General features: G+C 38.1%; 1 protein-coding gene and 3 long non-coding RNA genes across 6 annotated transcripts; 2 read left to right on the top strand and 2 right to left on the bottom strand.

Moving 5' to 3' along the window:
• Nucleotides 1-1,562: 1,562 nt before the first annotated feature.
• LOC131004852 (uncharacterized) lies at nt 1,563-2,886 on the top strand. Its single transcript, XR_009095127.1, has 2 exons — nt 1,563-1,993; nt 2,589-2,886. It is a non-coding gene; the product is annotated as an uncharacterized LOC131004852 (long non-coding RNA).
• A 7,890-nt stretch (nt 2,887-10,776) lies between these two features.
• On the top strand, nt 10,777-11,983 carry LOC131004853 (uncharacterized). The gene is made up of 2 exons (XR_009095128.1): nt 10,777-11,128; nt 11,724-11,983. It is a non-coding gene; the product is annotated as an uncharacterized LOC131004853 (long non-coding RNA).
• An 835-nt stretch (nt 11,984-12,818) lies between these two features.
• On the bottom strand, nt 12,819-15,953 carry LOC131004854 (uncharacterized). The gene is made up of 3 exons (XR_009095129.1): nt 15,576-15,953; nt 13,184-15,502; nt 12,819-13,104 (listed from the first exon to the last, which is right to left on the bottom strand). It is a non-coding gene; the product is annotated as an uncharacterized LOC131004854 (long non-coding RNA).
• Nucleotides 15,954-16,330: 377 nt separating this feature from the next.
• Nucleotides 16,331-18,992, bottom strand: LOC131004855 (uncharacterized). 3 transcript variants are annotated; one of them, XR_009095130.1, is made up of 3 exons: nt 18,666-18,992; nt 17,302-17,377; nt 16,331-16,696 (listed from the first exon to the last, which is right to left on the bottom strand). XR_009095130.1 is itself a non-coding variant. In XM_057931600.1 (2 exons), exons 1-2 carry the CDS (start codon nt 18,809-18,811, stop codon nt 17,751-17,753), a joined length of 798 nt encoding a protein of 265 aa, XP_057787583.1. In that variant the 5' UTR covers nt 18,812-18,884; the 3' UTR covers nt 17,400-17,750. The 3 variants fall into 3 exon arrangements, 1 of the variants encoding a protein (XP_057787583.1); XR_009095131.1 differs by lacking the exon at nt 17,302-17,377; XM_057931600.1 differs by lacking the exons at nt 16,331-16,696; nt 17,302-17,377 and adding an exon at nt 17,400-18,402 and having other exon boundaries at nt 18,666-18,884.
• Nucleotides 18,993-19,363: the final 371 nt, after the last annotated feature.

A 19,363-nucleotide genomic window follows, 5' to 3' on the forward strand; every position in this document is an offset into this window, starting at 1 on the left:
ATATATATATAATTAAGCTTGAGTTGTGAGTTCCTAAATGGCATAAGCTCGTTGGGTTTTGTATATATTCTGTACAGGTTCACTAGTATATGGTTGTGATCAATATATAAATGTAATGCCCCGACTTTTTATTAAGGATTATAGATTTTTAATTATTGATTTAAGGATTTCTTATGGTAATTAGGGTTCAGCATCCATTAATAAAATACGGACTTATGTGAATTTGATGATTTACATACGTGATGATTTATTTTTATTTTTATTTCAACGGATGATGCACTCAAAATATTTTTGAGTCCATTAAGAGAATGATGGAGCTCAAAGATTTATTTTGAGTTTTCAAATAAAAAAAAAAATTATGTATTCATTTATTTTTACCGAGAAATTTAGGAATGATGAGTTATAAAAATTTTCCATCATTATTTTTCTCAAATTATTTTCCTATGATGTATTTATAAATTGAGAGAGTGCACTAATGTTAGTGCTATTTATTGTAATTTTGATCACAAGAGTTTTATGCTCTAGCATTTTATTAATTGATGATTAGTCTTTCATATTTTTTTTTTACACATGGGTTATTCCTACACCACATTTTTATATTTACTTAATGTAACACCCCATTATCCTCCACTAATATTTTCTTTTCCCTACCACTAATCTTTTTCCCTACCACCACTAATATTTTCTTTTCCCTACCACTAACTTATTTTTATCTAATAGACATGAGTGGAAGTGTGATGAGTGAAGATAGGATTAGTGTGCTAAGGTGGTAGGGAACCAAGCTTTAATCATGAATAATGCTTTGTCCTTAATCATTCTTCCATTGCAAGACAAAGCTCATCACTTCACTCCCTCACACTTCAACTCTCAGTCACCTCCAAAAATCCCTCTCTTCCAATTTTGCTCCAAAAGATCGCCATAGATTAATCACCAAAGCTTCCAAGTTCACTTCAAGATCAAATCCTCCACCAAATCAACATAAACACCTTTCAATTCTTGAAGATTTCAAGAGGACCGTGGGGTTTGGTTTGAAGAGTGAGAAAGGAAAACTTTGATCTTTGTTTAATCTTGGGTAAGTGATTCTTATTTTCATAGATCTAGATTGTATGATGTTATATGTGAGTATATAATCTTGAGCATTTAAAGAATTTGAGATGAGATTTTGGTGAATTTCGTAGGCCTACTGACCTACTGTGATCGACGGTTTGTCGATGTCTAATAACTTTGAAACTTTTATAGAAAGTCCCTACATGAGTCTTGAGTACCCTGGTAAAATTTCAAGCCATTCCAACTTCGTTTGATACTTCTTTAAAATGCAAAACCTAAACTGCACATTACTACTGAGAATTTCAGAGAACAGAGGAAAGAGTCATTCATTTCAGTAGCTTCCTGTGTGATCTAGATTTCCAAATTTTTATGGTATTAACCTTATTGTGTTAGCTAGATATCCACCAAAGTTGAGCCCAGTTTGACAACGGTTACTATTTTTCAAAAATCCAAGTTTTCGATTGTTCAAAACTGCCGAACATGGTAGATCGTGGTACAAACGTCATATCTCTCAAACCACTTGGAGTTTTCGACTCTACTTTTTTTTATATGAAACTAGACTCGAAGATCTTTCTTTCGGTATGAGTCTCGAGTCCAGGAGATGTCGGAGTCAGAACAGATTAAATTTTGAAGTTGAGTCAGTGTTAAAACAGAGCATGTTTTGATGATGTTTGATTGTGATTCTTATGTGCCTTATGTGTTTGTGTTGCCTATGTGTTTGAATGAGATTAGACGAGGTATGATTGATTTTTGACTGTCTTTAATGTAACGAATTATGGATGCTAGAACCCTAAAACATTAAAAGATACCCTAGGCACGTAGAATTAGACTTTGTCTTATGACAATTTCTTCACGAACTTATCGACTCTTCATCAATGAAGGTCCGGGCGACAGAAAGTGAAGCCGAAGAAGAAACGACTCCACGCCAGCTTTAAGAACAATTGAGGTGGGCATTACTTTTACTATACGTATATAGAGATCCCCTGCGTGTCGTAGGCCTCTTATACGAATATATGCATGAGATGATTTTAACTGTTAATTTCAGTTTATTATTATGCCCAAATGATAAATGACTCTTATGAAATGAAAATGAAATGTTCATGAAATAAAATGAAATGTTTATGAAATGATTGACTACCAAAAATGTTTATGTTTTTATATGTATCCTATCTGTGTTGGTTCGCCAACTTTAAAGGAAATCCAATTGGGATCCTATGCTAGACAAAGGTCGCTAGCTAGGGTTAACGTGTACACTCATGGAGACCGCGAGTCGCTTGCGACCGATCTTGGCGTCCGTGGTAAGGAGGCCTCCTTCCCGGCGCGTGACAGAAAGGACAGATATGGATCATATAGACTGAAAATAGGATGCGCATCCACCTTTATGAAAATGAATGAAATGTTTTAGTAAGCGCAGGTCATTCAAGAAAACCCATGTGTGTTACTGTTGGCAGTTCAATTTATATATGTATGCATGTTGTATTTTCGGCTTATGTCACTGAGTATTTTTATACTCAGCCCTGCATGTATTTCTAAATGTGCAGGTTGAGCAGGCGATGGAATGGATCGGTGTTGAGCGGATTTCCCTTTTGATGTTTATGTAATGAAACCTTGAGTATGCATCTCCATATGCATAACTCACACGTTTTTTTCGCTGCAAACACTCTGACTTATTTATCATTTCTACTTGAACTTATTACTACTTCATTTTAATTAACTTTCAGTTGGGGTCTAATCGTTATGGCAGACTCATTTGTGAATTACCCAAGTGGTTATATATATATACCACTAGTTTGTTATTAATGTTGGTTACTTAGTAAATCCCCTTTAATTTCCGTTTCTTATTGTTCACCCCAAGTCATAACCCCGGTTAACCCGTCATTGGGATAGTGGGCTGTGACAGAGTGGTATCAGAGCAGTTCGTTTGCTCTGGCCCTAGAAACCTTATTCTAAAAAAAGCCAAGTCTAGTTTGATTCACTAGACATACGTGGGTTAATACGACACCGCTCAACACTCCATTGCATCGTGCTCAATCAAGGAAAAAGGTAACTGCAATTACAATGTTTTAAAGATGTTATTGTTCTAAACTGTTTCATGAAGATGTTTATGTAAAGAGCATGCTATGATGAAATGTTGAATGTTTTGCCTTTCATTGAAATGTTGAATGTTTTGCCTTTCATGGCATATCATTGCAGTTATGATGATATAATAAGAAGGATGATAGAGAATTGACACATGCTTTCCCCAGAAAACATAGATTGCTATAAGTTGCATGATCACGATTCTAAAAGAACATAGACTGCTGGATTAGTAGGATATCTCTACAATCTAGATTCTTGAAGTGATGATTTAGAAGAATGATAGAGAACTTAGAGCATTTCAGCTTCCACAAGAAAACAATGGTTCTTTTGAATTACAAAGAGGAATGAAAAGACATGTACGCGTTGAAGGAAAAGCACGGAATGATGATACAAGATGAATTCAAGGCAAACGTTGCATCAAGGGTTTAAGCATAAGTCTCTACGTTCGAATGTTTACACACGATGGAACAGCGAATCGACTTATGTTACACGATAGATTATAAAAAGGGCGTGATTTGATTGTCTGCGGGTTATATATATTTGTGACATAGATGGGAAATGGGATTCGAGTCCACTAGAATAGAAGACCTTAAAATAAGTTTAGTTGTCTTAATGAAACTTATGTTTTGTTATGCATAGTATGTTCATAACCTTGTACATTTAAGAGTTTTACGTCTACTTACGTATAAGAAGACTCACACTTTCCCTTATCTATTAAAGATGGTTACGTCCAGGCATATTCCGATGGTTAGGAAAGCTCCGCGTTTGACCCAGCAGAGACTACCCGGGCATATCGAGATTTTAGTATAGCTTTTGACGACGACATAAGAATTGTTATAGCTCAGTATACACGCCTTTGGACTGTTGCCCATGTCTTTGGGACTACAAGTTATATAAGAAAATATGGTTCGACTGTCTGTATGTAGACCTTGGGGAATAAGAGTCTAGTTCAATAGGACTAGAACCTTAAGTTTGAGCTTTAAGCTGCTACTACGAACTCAAGTTTCGTTATGTATAGTATGTCCACGACTTCTCAAGTTCGGGACAATGTTTCCCGTGTGACTGGGAAGTGATGATGTTGGACCTGCCAGTCCACATGATCCAAATCTCAGTAGACGTCTTTTGGGTTGAAAACCTATATGTTTCAACTTTCGGTTGAAAAGCCAGACGGGTTCTTACTCGAGGTCATTTTGTTCGACCTTGTAGTTAATCATTTCATACCCTCTGGTCATTCTTTTGAATCTCTTGAACAATTTCTACAACACCTTGCTTTGATGTTGTGTTGATTTTGAGCCTTGCAACTAGTGAGTTGTCATAGTAGATTCCCTTTATCGATAAGACTAAGAAGTATTAGTCTACTGACCTAGTATACCACCCAAACTATAGCTTTGTATAGTTGTCTCTCATTGTGTTTAAATTAGTTGAGATTAGTCTTTGTCCTATGAATATTATCGACCACTCATTATGATAGAAATTCAGAATCCAAATTGAGACCGTAATATAGTGTTTGCGTACATGAACGACTTTCTGTGTTGCATTCCAATTGACTGAATTTGCAGATTTTGGTTGAAGGCCAAAAGAAAAGCGATGACTCAAGAAGAGCTGTCAGACTTGTCTTAGAAGATTTTCAGACAGGGGTATATGACAATTATATTTCTAATAGCCGTTATAAGAGGAAATGAAAAGAAGTGTTTAATCCAAAGCAAAACAAGATGGGATATGACCAAGTATGACCATATTTTCTGCAGCATGTCCGTTAGGCCCCACAGTAGGTGGACATAGAAGAAAAAATGATAGACAAGTTTCACTCCGGCCTAAGGTACTCGACAACTATACTGAGTTTATGAACTCTGAATTGTTCAGCCAAGCTCTGGACGCCGAGGTAGTAGGCCCGAGATTTGCCCGACCCAAACTCAACTCAGGAAGCAAATGATCAAGGACGAAGGCAAGACTACTATGATAGTCGAAATGGCAAGAGGCCTTGGTAGGAAACATAGTGCCCAAAGGCAAGGACAAGGACATCAAACAAACATAGCGCCTCCCCCGGATTATGTCTCGGTTCATTGGTGGCCGCCGGACGTTGGCTGGATCAAAGTGAACACGGACGGCTCTGCGTCCGGATCTCCGGGTTTAATTGCTGGCGGTGGGGTGTTTAGGGATCATGCTGCCATGGTCCGAGGTTGTTTTCATACTAAGGGAGGCTCGGGCTTTGCTTTCGAAGCCGAGCTACTTGCGGTTATTACAGCCATTGCGATAGCTTACAACCAGGGATGGCACAAGCTTTGGCTCGAGGCGGATTCTTTGTACGTAGTTGGTCTTCTTCAACAGCGCACGTTGGAGGTTCCTTGGCGTTTTATCAACTATTGGAAGGAAACGTTAGCTCGTCTGCAGGAGATTACTTTTCGTGTCTCACATATTTATCGAGAAGGGAACGTTGTGGCGGACATTATGGCCAATCCTGCTAGACAAGAGGGGTGGTGGAATAATGGTATTGAGGTCATTGAGGAAGCGGTCATCCGTGACATTGCTAGCCATAGTCACACTCGACGCATCTAGTCACGACTGTGGGGGCTGTTGTGGCCGGCCGGTTTCAAGTCCGTGGCTGCCTTGGGTCTTTTCGGAGTCTTCTTTCGTTTTTTGTTCTTCTTTGAGCCGGAATTACTTAGGGACGATGGTCAGGCCGGAGTTCCTGAAGCAATTCCTTCCGCTCGCTTGTCTTGCTTTTGTCGAGTACTCTTTTTCCTTTTTGCAGTTTCTTTCTCGTAAAAAGGTTTTAACGAGGCTCGGCCATAGTTGGCTTTTCTGTGCCTTCATGGGCTTCTTTTTTCTTTTCTATAATACCGCCTTTTAATTAATCAGGGCCAGCCTGGGGTACCTCCATGGCCGAAGTTTTCCAAGTCATATTATGATATATGTTTGGATGATAGTAATACATGTTTTAAATATGGTCAGAAGGGCCATTTTGCTAAAGATTTCCAAGCAAGGCCACACGGAGGGATGTGAAGATCGAATCAACCGGGTCAAGCACAACCATTTAGGGTCATTCTAGACCAACAACTACTCTATCCACCACAACCCCCTTAAGTTAGAACCTATGCCCCGCACAAGAATAAATAAGGAAGCAAACAAGGAAACCTAATAAGTATGGGCATGCTACTCAACACACCTGTTATACTTCTGTTCGATACGGGTGCCTCGCATTCTTTCTCTGCAAGTGCATGTGCAAATACCCTAAAACTCATACCTGAAAAGGGCTAATCTGGACATGAGAAATTCTTTACCCATAGGAGGGGCGACGATAGAAACACATGCTTACTCAAACCAAGAGGTAAACATAGGATCATTTAAGGTCATAGTAAACAACTTGCAGTTTATACAATATAGGACATTGATGTAATCCTAGGGATTGACTGGTTAGCTAAGAACTACGCCACAGTTTTATGCAAGGAGCGGAAGATTGCTTTTAACTTTTCGGGGATGGATGCTTTGAGATAAACCTGGGGAACAGGATACCAATTATTTCAGCCTTACAAGCGAGGAAGATGATGAACAAGATAGACTGCCAAGCTATCCTGGTATACCTGATCGGAGGAGTTGAGACCAAAGGGATAATTGAAGACGTAGAGATTGTACGGGAGTTCTGAGATATTTTTCAGAAATTTACCAGGGCTGCCACTCGATAGACAAGTAGAATTTACCATCGATTTAGAACCAGGATCAACACCGGTATCCAAGGCACCTTATAGGATGGCTCCAAGGGAATTGGAGGAGCTAAAGATCCAATTACAGGAATTATTGGACCTAGGTTTTATCAAACCTAGTGTATCCCATGGAAAGCGCCTGTGTTATTTGTCAAGAAGAAGGAAGGCACCTTGAGGATTATTTATTCGACCAACTCAAAGGCGTGAGTGTAATCTTTAAGATCGATTTGAAGTTTGGGTATCATCAGTTAAAAGTTAGACATGAAGATATACCCAAAACGGCTTTCCGAATAAGATATGATCACTACGAATTCGTAGTTGTGCCGTTCGGATTAATAAACGCGCCAGTGGTGTTCATGGACCTCATGAACAGAGCATTCTATCCTTACTTGGATAAGTCCATCTTGGTATTCAAAGACGATATCCTTATCTACTCCAAGATTAAGAAGAATATAAGAAACATTGAGAATCGCGTTGCAAACACTAAGGGGTGAATGTCTTTATATCAAATTCACTAAATGTGAGATTTGGCTTAAGGTCAGAAGGTATCAAGGTTGAAGCAGTACAAGGATGGAGGTCACCAACAACTCCAAATGAGATAAGAAGTTTCTTAGGATTAGCTGGCTACTATCGAAGATTCATTGAAGGATTTTCAAAAATAGCAAGACCAATGACGCAGTTACTTGGGAAAGGAATCAAGTATACTTGGACTAATGAGTGCGAGAGAAGTTTTCAGCAGCTCAAGGACATGTTAACTACTGCACCAGTGCTAGCAGTTCCAGAACCAGACAGGAAATATGTGATCTACACGGATGCGTCGAAAAATGGACTAGGTTGTGTGTTAATGCAAGAGGGAAAGGTGATAGCATATGCATCGCGACAACTTAGACCACATGAACTGAATTATCCAACCCATGATTTAGAATTAGCTGCAGTGGTGCATGCACTGAAAATATGGAGACATCACCTATACGGAGTTAGGTGTGAGATATTCACCGATCATAAAAGCTTGAAATATTTTTTTCAAGCAAAGGGATCTGAACATGAGACAAAGAATATGGCTCGAACTAGTAAAGGATTATGATTGTGGTATTAACTACCACCCAGGCAAGGCCAATGTAGTAGCCGATGCATTGAGTCCTAAAGTCTCGTCTAAGTTAGGATACTTTCTCACGAGGGAAGATGAACTCATTAAAAACTTTGACAAGATGAGGATAGAAGTGATTAAACCACCTAATACAATAGCGAGTGTTATTGCGACAATACCCAGTTTGAGAAAAATGGTGGTAGAAGCAAAAAGGAAGGACGAAAAGATGGAGAAGCTACGAGGAAGAATAAGGATAAGAAGTTTCAAGAATTACAACGACGAATCAGATAATACTATCTTCTTTGAAGGGAAGATATGCATGTCCATGACAATGAACTTAAGAATAAGATAAAGCCATGGCACCCATATACTGTCACCAGGAAGTACTAAGATGTATTAAGATCTAGAAAAATTCTAGTTAGGAGGAATGAAACGAGATGTAACCTCATTTGTTGAAATATGTCTTGCGTGCTAGCAAGTGAAGGTTTTACAACATATCACATTGTTACTTTGAGTCTTCGAGCTCATAAAGTCAAGCTTAATGTCGTGTTTGGGACAAACTGAGCCCCTTAACGAACCAATGAATTTCGTTGTCGAGATGGATTTTTTTTCGAATCCATCATACTTAAGCAAAGGTTGTCACGAAAGGGGGCAGTCAATGCCCACATGACTCGAGATTCCTTCGATGAATGAATAAAAGTTTATAACGGCGTTTTAGGCTGACTGCCTACATGCTCGAAATGGTTGGTCTCCTTACAAACTATTTAAGTTGCCTTAAGAATGCTCTAGAGATATTAGTCATTATAGTTCCGCTTAAACGACATAGAAATTACTAATAAGGTATGTTGAGGACGACCGAGCTAAACCGGGGTGAAAGCTGAGAACATGTTTTTACCAGTTATCAATCGCCTATCGATAGGTTGGCAAATGATGCGTTATACCTGAGGAAATATAGATCACCACTTTGTTGGGATGAAATGGCGAGATGATTGAGATCGTCCGTCAAATCAGAAAAAGGAATCAAGGAGGCCCAGGATAGACAGAAGTCATATGCTGACAAACGTCGAAAGGACCTACAGTTTGAGGATGGAGAGAAAGTTTTTCTGAAGGTTTCTCCATCAAGAGGAATCGTTAGATTCGGTGTAAAGGGTAAACCTAAACCCCGTTTTATAGGCTCATACGAGATTGTAGAAAGGATAGACCCAATAACTTACTGGTTGGCGTTAGCGCTAAGCTTTGAGAATGTGCGTAATGTATCCCATGTGTCGCAAATAGAGAAGTATGTTTACGATTCAAAGCATATGATCCATAAGAACAACATTATTATTAGTCAATATTTGAGTTACGAAGGAAGATCCAAATCTATCTTAGATCGGGAAGTTCAGGTACTAAGGACTAAGTCAATACCGATAGTAAGGGACCTATGAATATATCATGGTCAATAATAGACTACCGTCTAACAGGAAAGTGAAGTACTCAGAGTTATTTTCTGAGGTACAAATTTCAGGACGAAATTATGTTAAGGGGGATAGTATGTAATGCCCCGACTTTTTATTAAGGATTATAGACTTTTAATTATTGATTTAAGGATTTCTTATAGTAATTAGGGTTCAGCATCCATTAATAAAATACGGACTTATGTGAATTTGATGATTTACATACGTGATGATTTATTTTTATTTTTATTTCAACGGATGATGCACTCAAAATATTTTTGAGTCCATTAAGAGAATGATGGAGCTCAAAGATTTATTTTGAGTTTTCAAATAAAAAAAAAAAATTATGTATTCATTTATTTTTACCGAGAAATTTAGGAATGATGAGTTATAAAAATTTTCCATCAATATTTTTCTCAAATTATTTTCCTATGATGTATTTATAAATTGAGAGAGTGCACTAATGTTAGTGCTATTTATTGTAATTTTGATCACAAGAGTTTTATGCTCTAGCATTTTATTAATTGATGATTAGTCTTCCATATTTTTTTTTACACATGGGTTATTCCTACACCACATTTTTATATTTACTTAATGTAACACCCCATTATCCTCCACTAATATTTTCTTTTCCCTACCACTAATCTTTTTCCCTACCACCACTAATATTTTCTTTTCCCTACCACTAACTTATTTTTATCTAATAGACATGAGTGGAAGTGTGATGAGTGAAGATAGGATTAGTGTGCTAAGGTGGTAGGGAACCAAGCTTTAATCATGAATAATGCTTTGTCCTTAATCATTCTTCCATTGCAAGACAAAGCTCATCACTTCACTCCCTCACACTTCAACTCTCAGTCACCTCCAAAAATCCCTCTCTTCCAATTTTGCTCCAAAAGATCGCCATAGATTAATCACCAAAGCTTCCAAGTTCACTTCAAGATCAAATCCTCCACCAAATCAACATAAACACCTTTCAATTCTTGAAGATTTCAAGAGGACCGTGGGATTTGGTTTGAAGAGTGAGAAAGGAAAACTTTGATCTTTGTTTAATCTTGGGTAAGTGATTCTTATTTTCATAGATCTAGATTGTATGATGTTATATGTGAGTATATAATCTTGAGCATTTAAAGAATTTGAGATGAGATTTTGGTGAATTTCGTAGGCCTACTGACCTACTGTGATCGACGGTTTGTCGATGTCTAATAACTTTGAAACTTTTATAGAAAGTCCCTACATGAGTCTTGAGTACCCTGGTAAAATTTCAAGCCATTCCAACTTCGTTTGATACTTCTTTAAAACTGCCGAACATGGTAGATCGTGGTAAAAACGTCATATCTCTCAAACCACTTGGAGTTTTCGACTCTACTTTTTTTTTTATATGAAACTAGACTCGAAGATCTTTCTTTCAGTATGAGTCTCGAGTCCAGGAGATGTCGGAGTCAGAACAGATTAAATTTTGAAGTTGAGTCAGTGTAAAAACAGAGCATGTTTTGATGATGTTTGATTGTGATTCTTATGTGCCTTATGTGTTTGTGTTGCCTATGTGTTTGAATGAGATTAGACGAGGTATGATTGATTTTTGACTGTCTTTAATGTAACGAATTATGGATGCTAGAACCCTAAAACATTAAAAGATACCCTAGGCACGTAGAATTAGACTTTGTCTTATGACAATTTCTTCACGAACTTATCGACTCTTCATCAATGAAGGTCCGGGCGACAGAAAGTGAAGCCGAAGAAGAAACGACTCCACGCCAGCTTTAAGAACAATTGAGGTGGGCATTACTTTTACTATACGTATATAGAGATCCCCTGCGTGTCGTAGGCCTCTTATACGAATATATGCATGAGATGATTTTAACTGTTAATTTCAGTTTATTATTATGCCCAAATGATAAATGACTCTTATGAAATGAAAATGAAATGTTCATGAAATGAAATGAAATGTTTATGAAATGATTGACTACCAAAAATGTTTATGTTTTTATATGTATCCTATCTGTGTTGGTTCGCCAACTTTAAAGGAAATCCAATTGGGATCCTATGCTAGACAAAGGTCGCTAGCTAGGGTTAACGTGTACACTCATGGAGACCGCGAGTCGCTTGCGACCGGTCTTGGCGTCCGTGGTAAGGAGGCCTCCTTCCCGGCGCGTGACAGAAAGGACAGATATGGATCATATAGACTGAAAATGGGATGCGCATCCACCTTTATGAAAATGAATGAAATGTTTTAGTAAGCGCAGGTCATTCAAGAAAACCCCTGTGTGTTACTGTTGGCAGTTCAATTTATATATGTATGCATGTTGTATTTTCGGCTTATGTCACTGAGTATTTTTATACTCAGCCCTGCATGTATTTCTAAATGTGCAGGTTGAGCAGGCGATGGAATGGATCGGTGTTGAGCGGATTTCCCTTTTGATGTTTATGTAATGAAACCTTGAGTATGCATCTCCATATGCATAACTCACACGTTTTTTTCGCTGCAAACACTCTGACTTATTTATCATTTCTACTTGAACTTATTACTACTTCATTTTAATTAACTTTCAGTTGGGGTCTAATCGTTATGGCAGACTCATTTGTGAATTACCCAAGTGGTTATATATATATACCACTAGTTTGTTATTAATGTTGGTTACTTAGTAAATCCCCTTTAATTTCTGTTTCTTATTGTTCACCCCAAGTCATAACCCCGGTTAACCCGTCATTGGGATAGTGGGCTGTGATGTGGAAATGTGTGCAGTGATTTAATTTGAATTTCATTAAATTTCCGTTAATATATATATATATATATATATATATATATATATGTGTGTGTGTGTGTGTGTGTGTGGATTGTTGGTTAATTTTCTTGTTAATTAGTAGCTTGGATTGTTTGCGTGAATTTCATATAGTAGCTTGGTTCCTAAATATATGTAATGTGTGTTTATTGTGATTTGTGGTTAAATATTTAAATTATTGCTTAGGTTGGGAATTTATTTATTAGAATTATAATTGTTCTTTTTTTTTAATATAACCTTACAAGTCTTTGTAAAATATTTTTTTGTTCTAAATAATCATAAAAAATTAGTTGGTGGAGTGGATAGGACCCCATTCTTTCTTTGAAAGGCCAAGGTTTTGAATCCCACTTCCTACAAATTCATTAATTTCGAATTTTTTGGGATTAATTTGGTTATTCGGTTAACCGGTTAACCGAATTAACCGGCTAATTCTGGGCGAAATCGAAATCACTGAATTAATCGGTTTGACCGGTTAACCGAATAACCGATCCGGTAAACCGGTTCAGTTTTCGGTTACTCCACAGGGCCTAATCCGGTTCCGATTAACCGGTAAATCGGTTCGGTTAAAACCGAACCGATCGGTTTATCAACCCTAAATGAGATCATGATAGCTAGGATTGATTTATGTTGTGGTAGATTTAACAAGACAAAACCGAAATTGATCGAATTTACACACTATTAGAAATTAACATGATTAAATAGAAATATCTATCATTCACCAATATATGTATTTAACATGATCCACACCAAACGTATATATCTAATTACATCCACACCAGTGAGTAATTTTTAACACCTAAATCATTCTTAATTTTATATTATCCACAATAGTGGAGTAATTAATATTTAAAACTCACAAATGAAGATAAGTCTTGGCTGATTCGTCCCTTCTCTGAAGAAGAAATAAAGGAAGCAATCTGAAGTTGCGATGCAAACAAGAGCCCAGGTCCCGATGGCTTTAATATTCATTTCTGGAAAAAAAAACATGGGAGATTATTAGGATGGACTTCTTAAAGGTGATGAATGAGTTCCATTCTAATGGCAAGATACCTCGAGGAGGCAATCCATCTTTCATTGTGCTCATTCCCAAGAAAGAAGAAGCAAGCAAAATCGAGGAATTTCGACCAATTTCTCTAATTGGCAGTTTGTATAAGATCATAGCCAAAATTCTGGCTGAGAGAATGAAGGTTGTGACGGATTCGATCATCTCGGAGAATCAAAGTGCTTTTATTTGTGGCATATACATTTTGGATGGGGTCGTTGTTTTGAATGAAGCAATTTTTGAAGCGAAGAAAAAGAGGAAACAAAGATTGATTTTCAAAATTGATTTTGCGAAAGCATTCGACTCGGTGGAGTGGAACTTCATTGATATCATGCTGGAAAAGTTTAAATTTTGATCCCAAATGGAGAAGTTGGATCAATGGCTGCCTGTCTTCGACAACAGCGAATATTCTTTTGAATGGTTCACCAGCAGGCAAGTTCAAGGTAGAGAGGGGTCTTCGGCAGGGAGACCCCCTATCTCCTTTTCTGTTTCTATTTGTGGCGGAAGGCCTTCATCTCTTGGTGACACGAGCGGTGGAGAGGGGTTTCCTGATTCCTGCGGAGATAGGAAATGATAAGGTTAAGGTGTCGCATCTCCAATATGCGGATGACACGATTTTTATTCTCGACAATGATGATAGAAATGTGGAAACAATCAAGCATATTTTGTGTTTTTTTACAATGGATTTCGGGTCTGGCAGTTAATTTCAGTAAGTGCTCTCTCATGGGGATTGGGATAGACGCACAACGTCTACAACAGAAGGCAGGTTCGCTGAATTGTTCAGTTGGCACTTTGCCTTTCAGCTATCTGGGAATTAAGATCGGAGGGCATTTGAACAAAATTATGGAATGGGATTATCTGGTTGAAAAGTAAGGAAGAAGATGCAGGGATGAAGGGACAAGAATCTCTCGTTGGCTGGTCGCATCACCCTTGCAAAAGCAGTGCTCCAGGCAGATATCCTTCTCTCCAATTCCAAAAGCAACAGTCAAAAAGTTTAATTCTCTATTGGAAAAAATTTTGTGGGGAGGAGATGAGTCTAAAAGTCATATTACTTGGGTGAAATGGCAGGATGTTTGTCTCCCAAAAAGAGAAGAGGGACTTGGCTTGAAAAACATGGAATGGTTTAACAATACTCTGATTTTGAAATGGCTTTGGAGATTCCTTGAGGATGACGAATCTTTGTGGATTAGAGTCATTAAGTCAATATACGGCGAACTGAAATGGGGAGAAGAAGGGACGCTGATGAGAGGACGACGGAGAGCGGGTGGAGGTTGGTGGCCGAAAATTGTGGATCTAGGTGTTGGGAAAGCAAGTTCTTGGTTTGCAAAAAACTTGAAAAGGAAGATCGGAGACGGAAGTAATACTAAATTCTGGCATCAAGCATGGAAGGGGAGCAGCCTCTTAAAGTCTTGTTTCCACGTCTTTTCCTCCTCAGCAATAATCAGAATGGGAATATTCGTGAATTGGGGGAATGGATAGATGGGAGATGGGTGTGGAATCTCAAATGGAGAAGGGAGCTTCTTGACAGGGAGGTTGAGAAGTGGACAAATGGATGTGGAGAGCGCAAAAAGACGGAGTTTACACCGCAAATTCAGCTTATCAAGCAATTAGGGACCATAGAGATGAGAGAAGAGTAGAGCCGGAGGAGATGAAACCTTTCATTGATTTGTGGAATACGCCAGCCCCGCAGAAAGTTCGAGTGACAGCATGGCGTGTCTTGAGAAATCGACTTCCAACTTGTGACAATCTTATTCGAAGAAATGTTCTAGTGGGAGAGGTGGAGAAGAGCTGTGTGGCCTGTTTTTTCCCGCAGGAGTCAGCGATTCATCTGTTCTTCGACTGCCCGAAATCTGAAATGATTTGGGATCAGATTCTTAGTTGGACGGGTTACAGCTGGGCTCGACCGCAAGGTATTCTAGATCATTTCTCTTCTTTTATGTTTTTGGCAAATGGCAAGAAGAGCACTCAGTTTCTAAAGGCCTTGTGGATGTGCACAATTTGGGTGATTTGGAGAAAGAGAAATGAAAGTAGATTCGAAGACAATGTGTGGGAGTTTAAGAGCATTATCATGGAGATTAAAACTAGAATGTGGAGTTGGAACAAGATTTTTGGTTTCTTTGCGTGGGAGCCATCCCTCCTGGAATGGTGTTCTTCAAAGCTTTGTAGCTCTATGCTGTAAGCTGTCTTTGGTACCACTGGTACCTTCTTCTTTTTCAATATATGCCTTTTTTCTGATAAAAAAAAAAAGAAAGATCATTAGTAGTATTAATTTTCTAATCCATCTCCTTCTCCTTCTTGGGTGCCCTATCCTGAGCTTTGGGTGGATCCTGCAGAAAAATTACACACAGTAAAAAAAAAGAGATATTATATTAATGTGTATTTTCAATAGACAAAACTTACAGCTCGAGGAGGAGGTGCACGTGGCGGCGGAGACTGGCCTCGTGAGGCCAAGGACTCCTTATAAGCAGCTCGGTCAACGGACTTCTTCGGAGGCATCCTAATTAGCAAGTAGCAACTGCAAAGCAAAGGAGAGGCATGAATCATGAGATACAAACAAAATATATAATTGCATGTAATAATTACTTTGGGAAGAAGAGCCCCTCAAAAACAATAAAAAATGAGAAAATTAAATTACATGCAATGCAATATAGACGCTAGTGTAGTGTGTAATTTGATAGTGTGATGAGCAAAAACATACCAATACTATCACATATTTATAGGATTTAAAAATTGCTTACCGACCAAGATTTTATTTTTGACTTGTGTCTACCAACAAAATAAATACAACAAATTATTTCATTTTATGCTTAGTTACACTATTCGGTAAAATCTTATCGGTTTATATATATATATATATATATATATATATATATATCTACGCAAAAGTAATTTATATAATCCTTATCCGACTTCGGTCTCATTGGAGCGGCCCCCTATATATATATATATATATATATATATAGGGTAGGGTTAATATAAAAACCCCTCTTAAGATGAAAACTAGGAACCAATTTAAAGCCATTGATTTAAATAAAATAGAGGGCTGAGATTAAACTACAGATGCACAATTTCGATTGCATAGATGCACAATTTCGATTTGCTTGAGTATTTTGTGTAACGACCCGACTTCCCAAGGCAAGAGGAAATAGGAAAAATAATGGAAAGTCTTAATCAACCAGAATAAACTTGACAATCTACCCATTAAATTGGGTATTCATATTCCAAAGAGATAAAATGAAAGGAAGTAAATTGAAAGGCCTTAAGAGTTGCCAATCAAATGACAATATTCAAACTCAGGATCACATAAGTTTAGTTTCGTGGCTCTGACCATAATCAAAGATAGCTTTATTAATAGAAATATAAGATAAGAGTTTAAGCCCAACAAGATAATATTGTACCACATAATAGAAATTCTCAATTTAGGGGATGGAGGGTGAGGTGACAAGATAGTTATTAGCGGAAGCAAAAGACATCGTGGAACCTTAGCCTCAGCTCAGCCTCGTCTGCACCAACTGATCAACCTGAAAACATTTGAAAATAATTTGGGCTGAGTACTAATGTACTCAGTGGGCACAAGTTTCTGAAATATTTTATGAAGTAATCGAAGCAGTTTATCCAATATCACAATCATGACTTAGAAGGTTTTAAAACGGAATTCCACTTCTAAGCATGACAAAACTTTTATTCATTAAGTGGGGCGCCATGTACGTTCGATTGTTACTCACTTTCTCCCCCACGTTCACTGATCTCGGGACACACCCAGTCAGATCCAAAAATATGTTATTGATCTCGGGACGCACCCGGTCAGAATCAATAGTCTTAACTGTGCTCCGGATAACCTCCTGTCAAGCACCGTGCTCCGGATAACCTCCTGTCAAGCACCCACCCTTATAACGTTCTAAATCTGTTAGTGCGCGATGGTGATCAACCCATCGAGCCACTAACCCTGTGTACACAATCCTCATTTAGCGTGTTAGGCCAAATGAGGATCTCGATCGATACTTAAGTGAGCCTTAAACAATTACAGAACGCACATAAAAACATTTATATTGGATAAACAGATAATTTTCATGAAATATCAGAGCTTATATAACTCAAGATACATTGTATGTAAAATATAACCCACCTGAATAGGCAAAGCCTGTAGTTTAATCGTAAACCTGTCACGTGAAAGCAGTGCTAATCCTTCTGGTCCTCAAGGCCTACAAGAAATCTATTCTTAATAGGTCTCTTGGTGCTATTCTAATTTCTAAATAAAGAGGGGAAAATCACTAACTATTGATACACTTTGCCCGAATTAATAATCTCTGTGAATCCATAAACTTTTAATACATAATTAGTAATTTTAACAAATATAATTAACACTAAATCTAAAAATTATTAATCATTTAAAGAAAATATAGAATCTTATTCTTGGAAGAAAAATTAATATTTTTATTAAAACATTTACAGGTCCAAAATAATATTTAAAGCCCAAAGAAAATAATTTGAAGACTTGTTATTAATAATGCAGCCCAAGTATTATATTAAGAATGTAGAACCCATGAAAATTAATAAAATCAGCCCACCAGCTCATTAAAATCGGCCCATAAAGAAGAAAAGAAAAGCCCAAAATAAGAGTCCAAATTTTTTAAAAGGAATAAGCCCTAAAAATAAAGGAAAAAGGGAACAAATTTCTCTCTCTCTCTTCAACTCCCCCCTCCCATCGGCTCTCTCTCTACTCACGCCTCTCTCTCCCTTTCTCTCTCGCTCAATCGGCCTCCATTCCAGTCCAGTCGCGCCGCCGCCGTCGCCGCCGCAGCCACTCCAGCGAGACTCGCCGTCAGCCGCCTCGCGCCTCCTCCTCCTCTCTCTATCTCTCTCTAAAACTCCCATTTTCTCTCTCCCACCCTCACCTCTTCTCCCCTCCCTCAAACAGATCCGCCGCCGCCGTCTGCCTGCTTCAGCTCCGGCGAAATCGCCGGATCTGAGGCCTCCCTCACTCACCGCCTTCCTTCTCTCGTTTCCGGTAGCAGACAGCCAAGGAGGGCCGTCGCCGCTGCTGCTCCATTCATGCCGCATCAGCGGCGCTCGGCCTTCGGCCGCGCCGCCGCCTCGCTCCGACCCCGTCTGTCTTGGCCGTGGGTGGCCGGCGGGCTGCTGCAACGCATGCAGCGCCGGCAGCCGCGGCTTTGACAGCTCGGCGTCGAGCTCGGACAGCCTGCATTCGTCCCTCTCGTCTCTCACACTCAACAAGGCAACGAAAGGAAAATTCTCAGATTTGAAGAGATTTGATTTTGAGTGATCTGTTTCTGAAATTTCTTAATGAAAGCTGTCAATTGTTTTTGTTTTGAACTGATCCTTCTTCTCTTATTCTATGAATTGGTATGTGAGTTCTCATTGTGAATAAGTCATGGAAAAGTATGTGTCTTAGAGTTGTATTGTGTGAGTCTATGTTCAAGAAGTGAAGGAGATGAGAATAGCATAAGACTGTAGAGTAGAGAATTTTACCTGAAAGCTGGAGCATAAGCTGATGCATAAGTGGTCTGTGTAGTGAGGTGAAAATGAAGATGTGTGGTGAGGTGAAAATGAAGGTGGAAATGAAGGCTGCAGATTGATGAATAAATCTTAAAACAATGGCTAAAACTTGCCTGCATGTAGGCCAAGTGTCACAACATGATGATTGTTGAAGAATATCTTGGAAAGTAAAAGAATTTTCTGCAGGATCACTTGTCAAGATTTGGAGATAAGATTTGGAGATAAAAATAAAAATTTGATGTTGGTGGATTCTTGAGAATAGATGTTTCATCTCGCTCGTGTAGGCAGAGAAAAATATTAATATGATCTTGGGCTCATAAAATGAACTCTTCATATGTTGGGCTTAATGCCTCAAAAATAAATAAATAAGTAAATCAACCCAAAGCTTTTAAATATATAACTATATATATTGGGCCTTAGACTCAGTGGAATAAATAAATAAGTACAATGATAGGTACTTGAATAAACAAAATGAAAAATATTTGTAATAATATTTCTCATATAATTTAGTAATGTCTCAAAATTTTGATTGATCAAAATAATTATATTGGATATAAATCTATATCAATCTCCTTGATATAATATAATTATAAAATATCGGACGTGTATCAATAGTATACTTAATTAATGATCTTCTATATTTCTTATGAAAATGTCGGGATGTCACATTT

This window comes from Salvia miltiorrhiza, unplaced genomic scaffold, assembly GCF_028751815.1.
Source record: "Salvia miltiorrhiza cultivar Shanhuang (shh) unplaced genomic scaffold, IMPLAD_Smil_shh original_scaffold_464, whole genome shotgun sequence".
Taxonomy (NCBI): domain Eukaryota; kingdom Viridiplantae; phylum Streptophyta; class Magnoliopsida; order Lamiales; family Lamiaceae; genus Salvia; species Salvia miltiorrhiza.

What these genes read in the sequence shown, in the direction of transcription:
- LOC131004855 (XM_057931600.1), bottom strand. Translation starts at nt 18,811, where the DNA reads ATGCAGGCAAGTTTTAGCCATTGTTTTAAGATTTATTCATCAATCTGC. An exon ending in GCTTATGCTCCAGCTTTCAG is followed by an intron (nt 18,403 to 18,665) that starts GTAAAATTCTCT and finishes TGCCTTGTTGAG; the next exon opens with TGTGAGAGACGAGAGGGACG.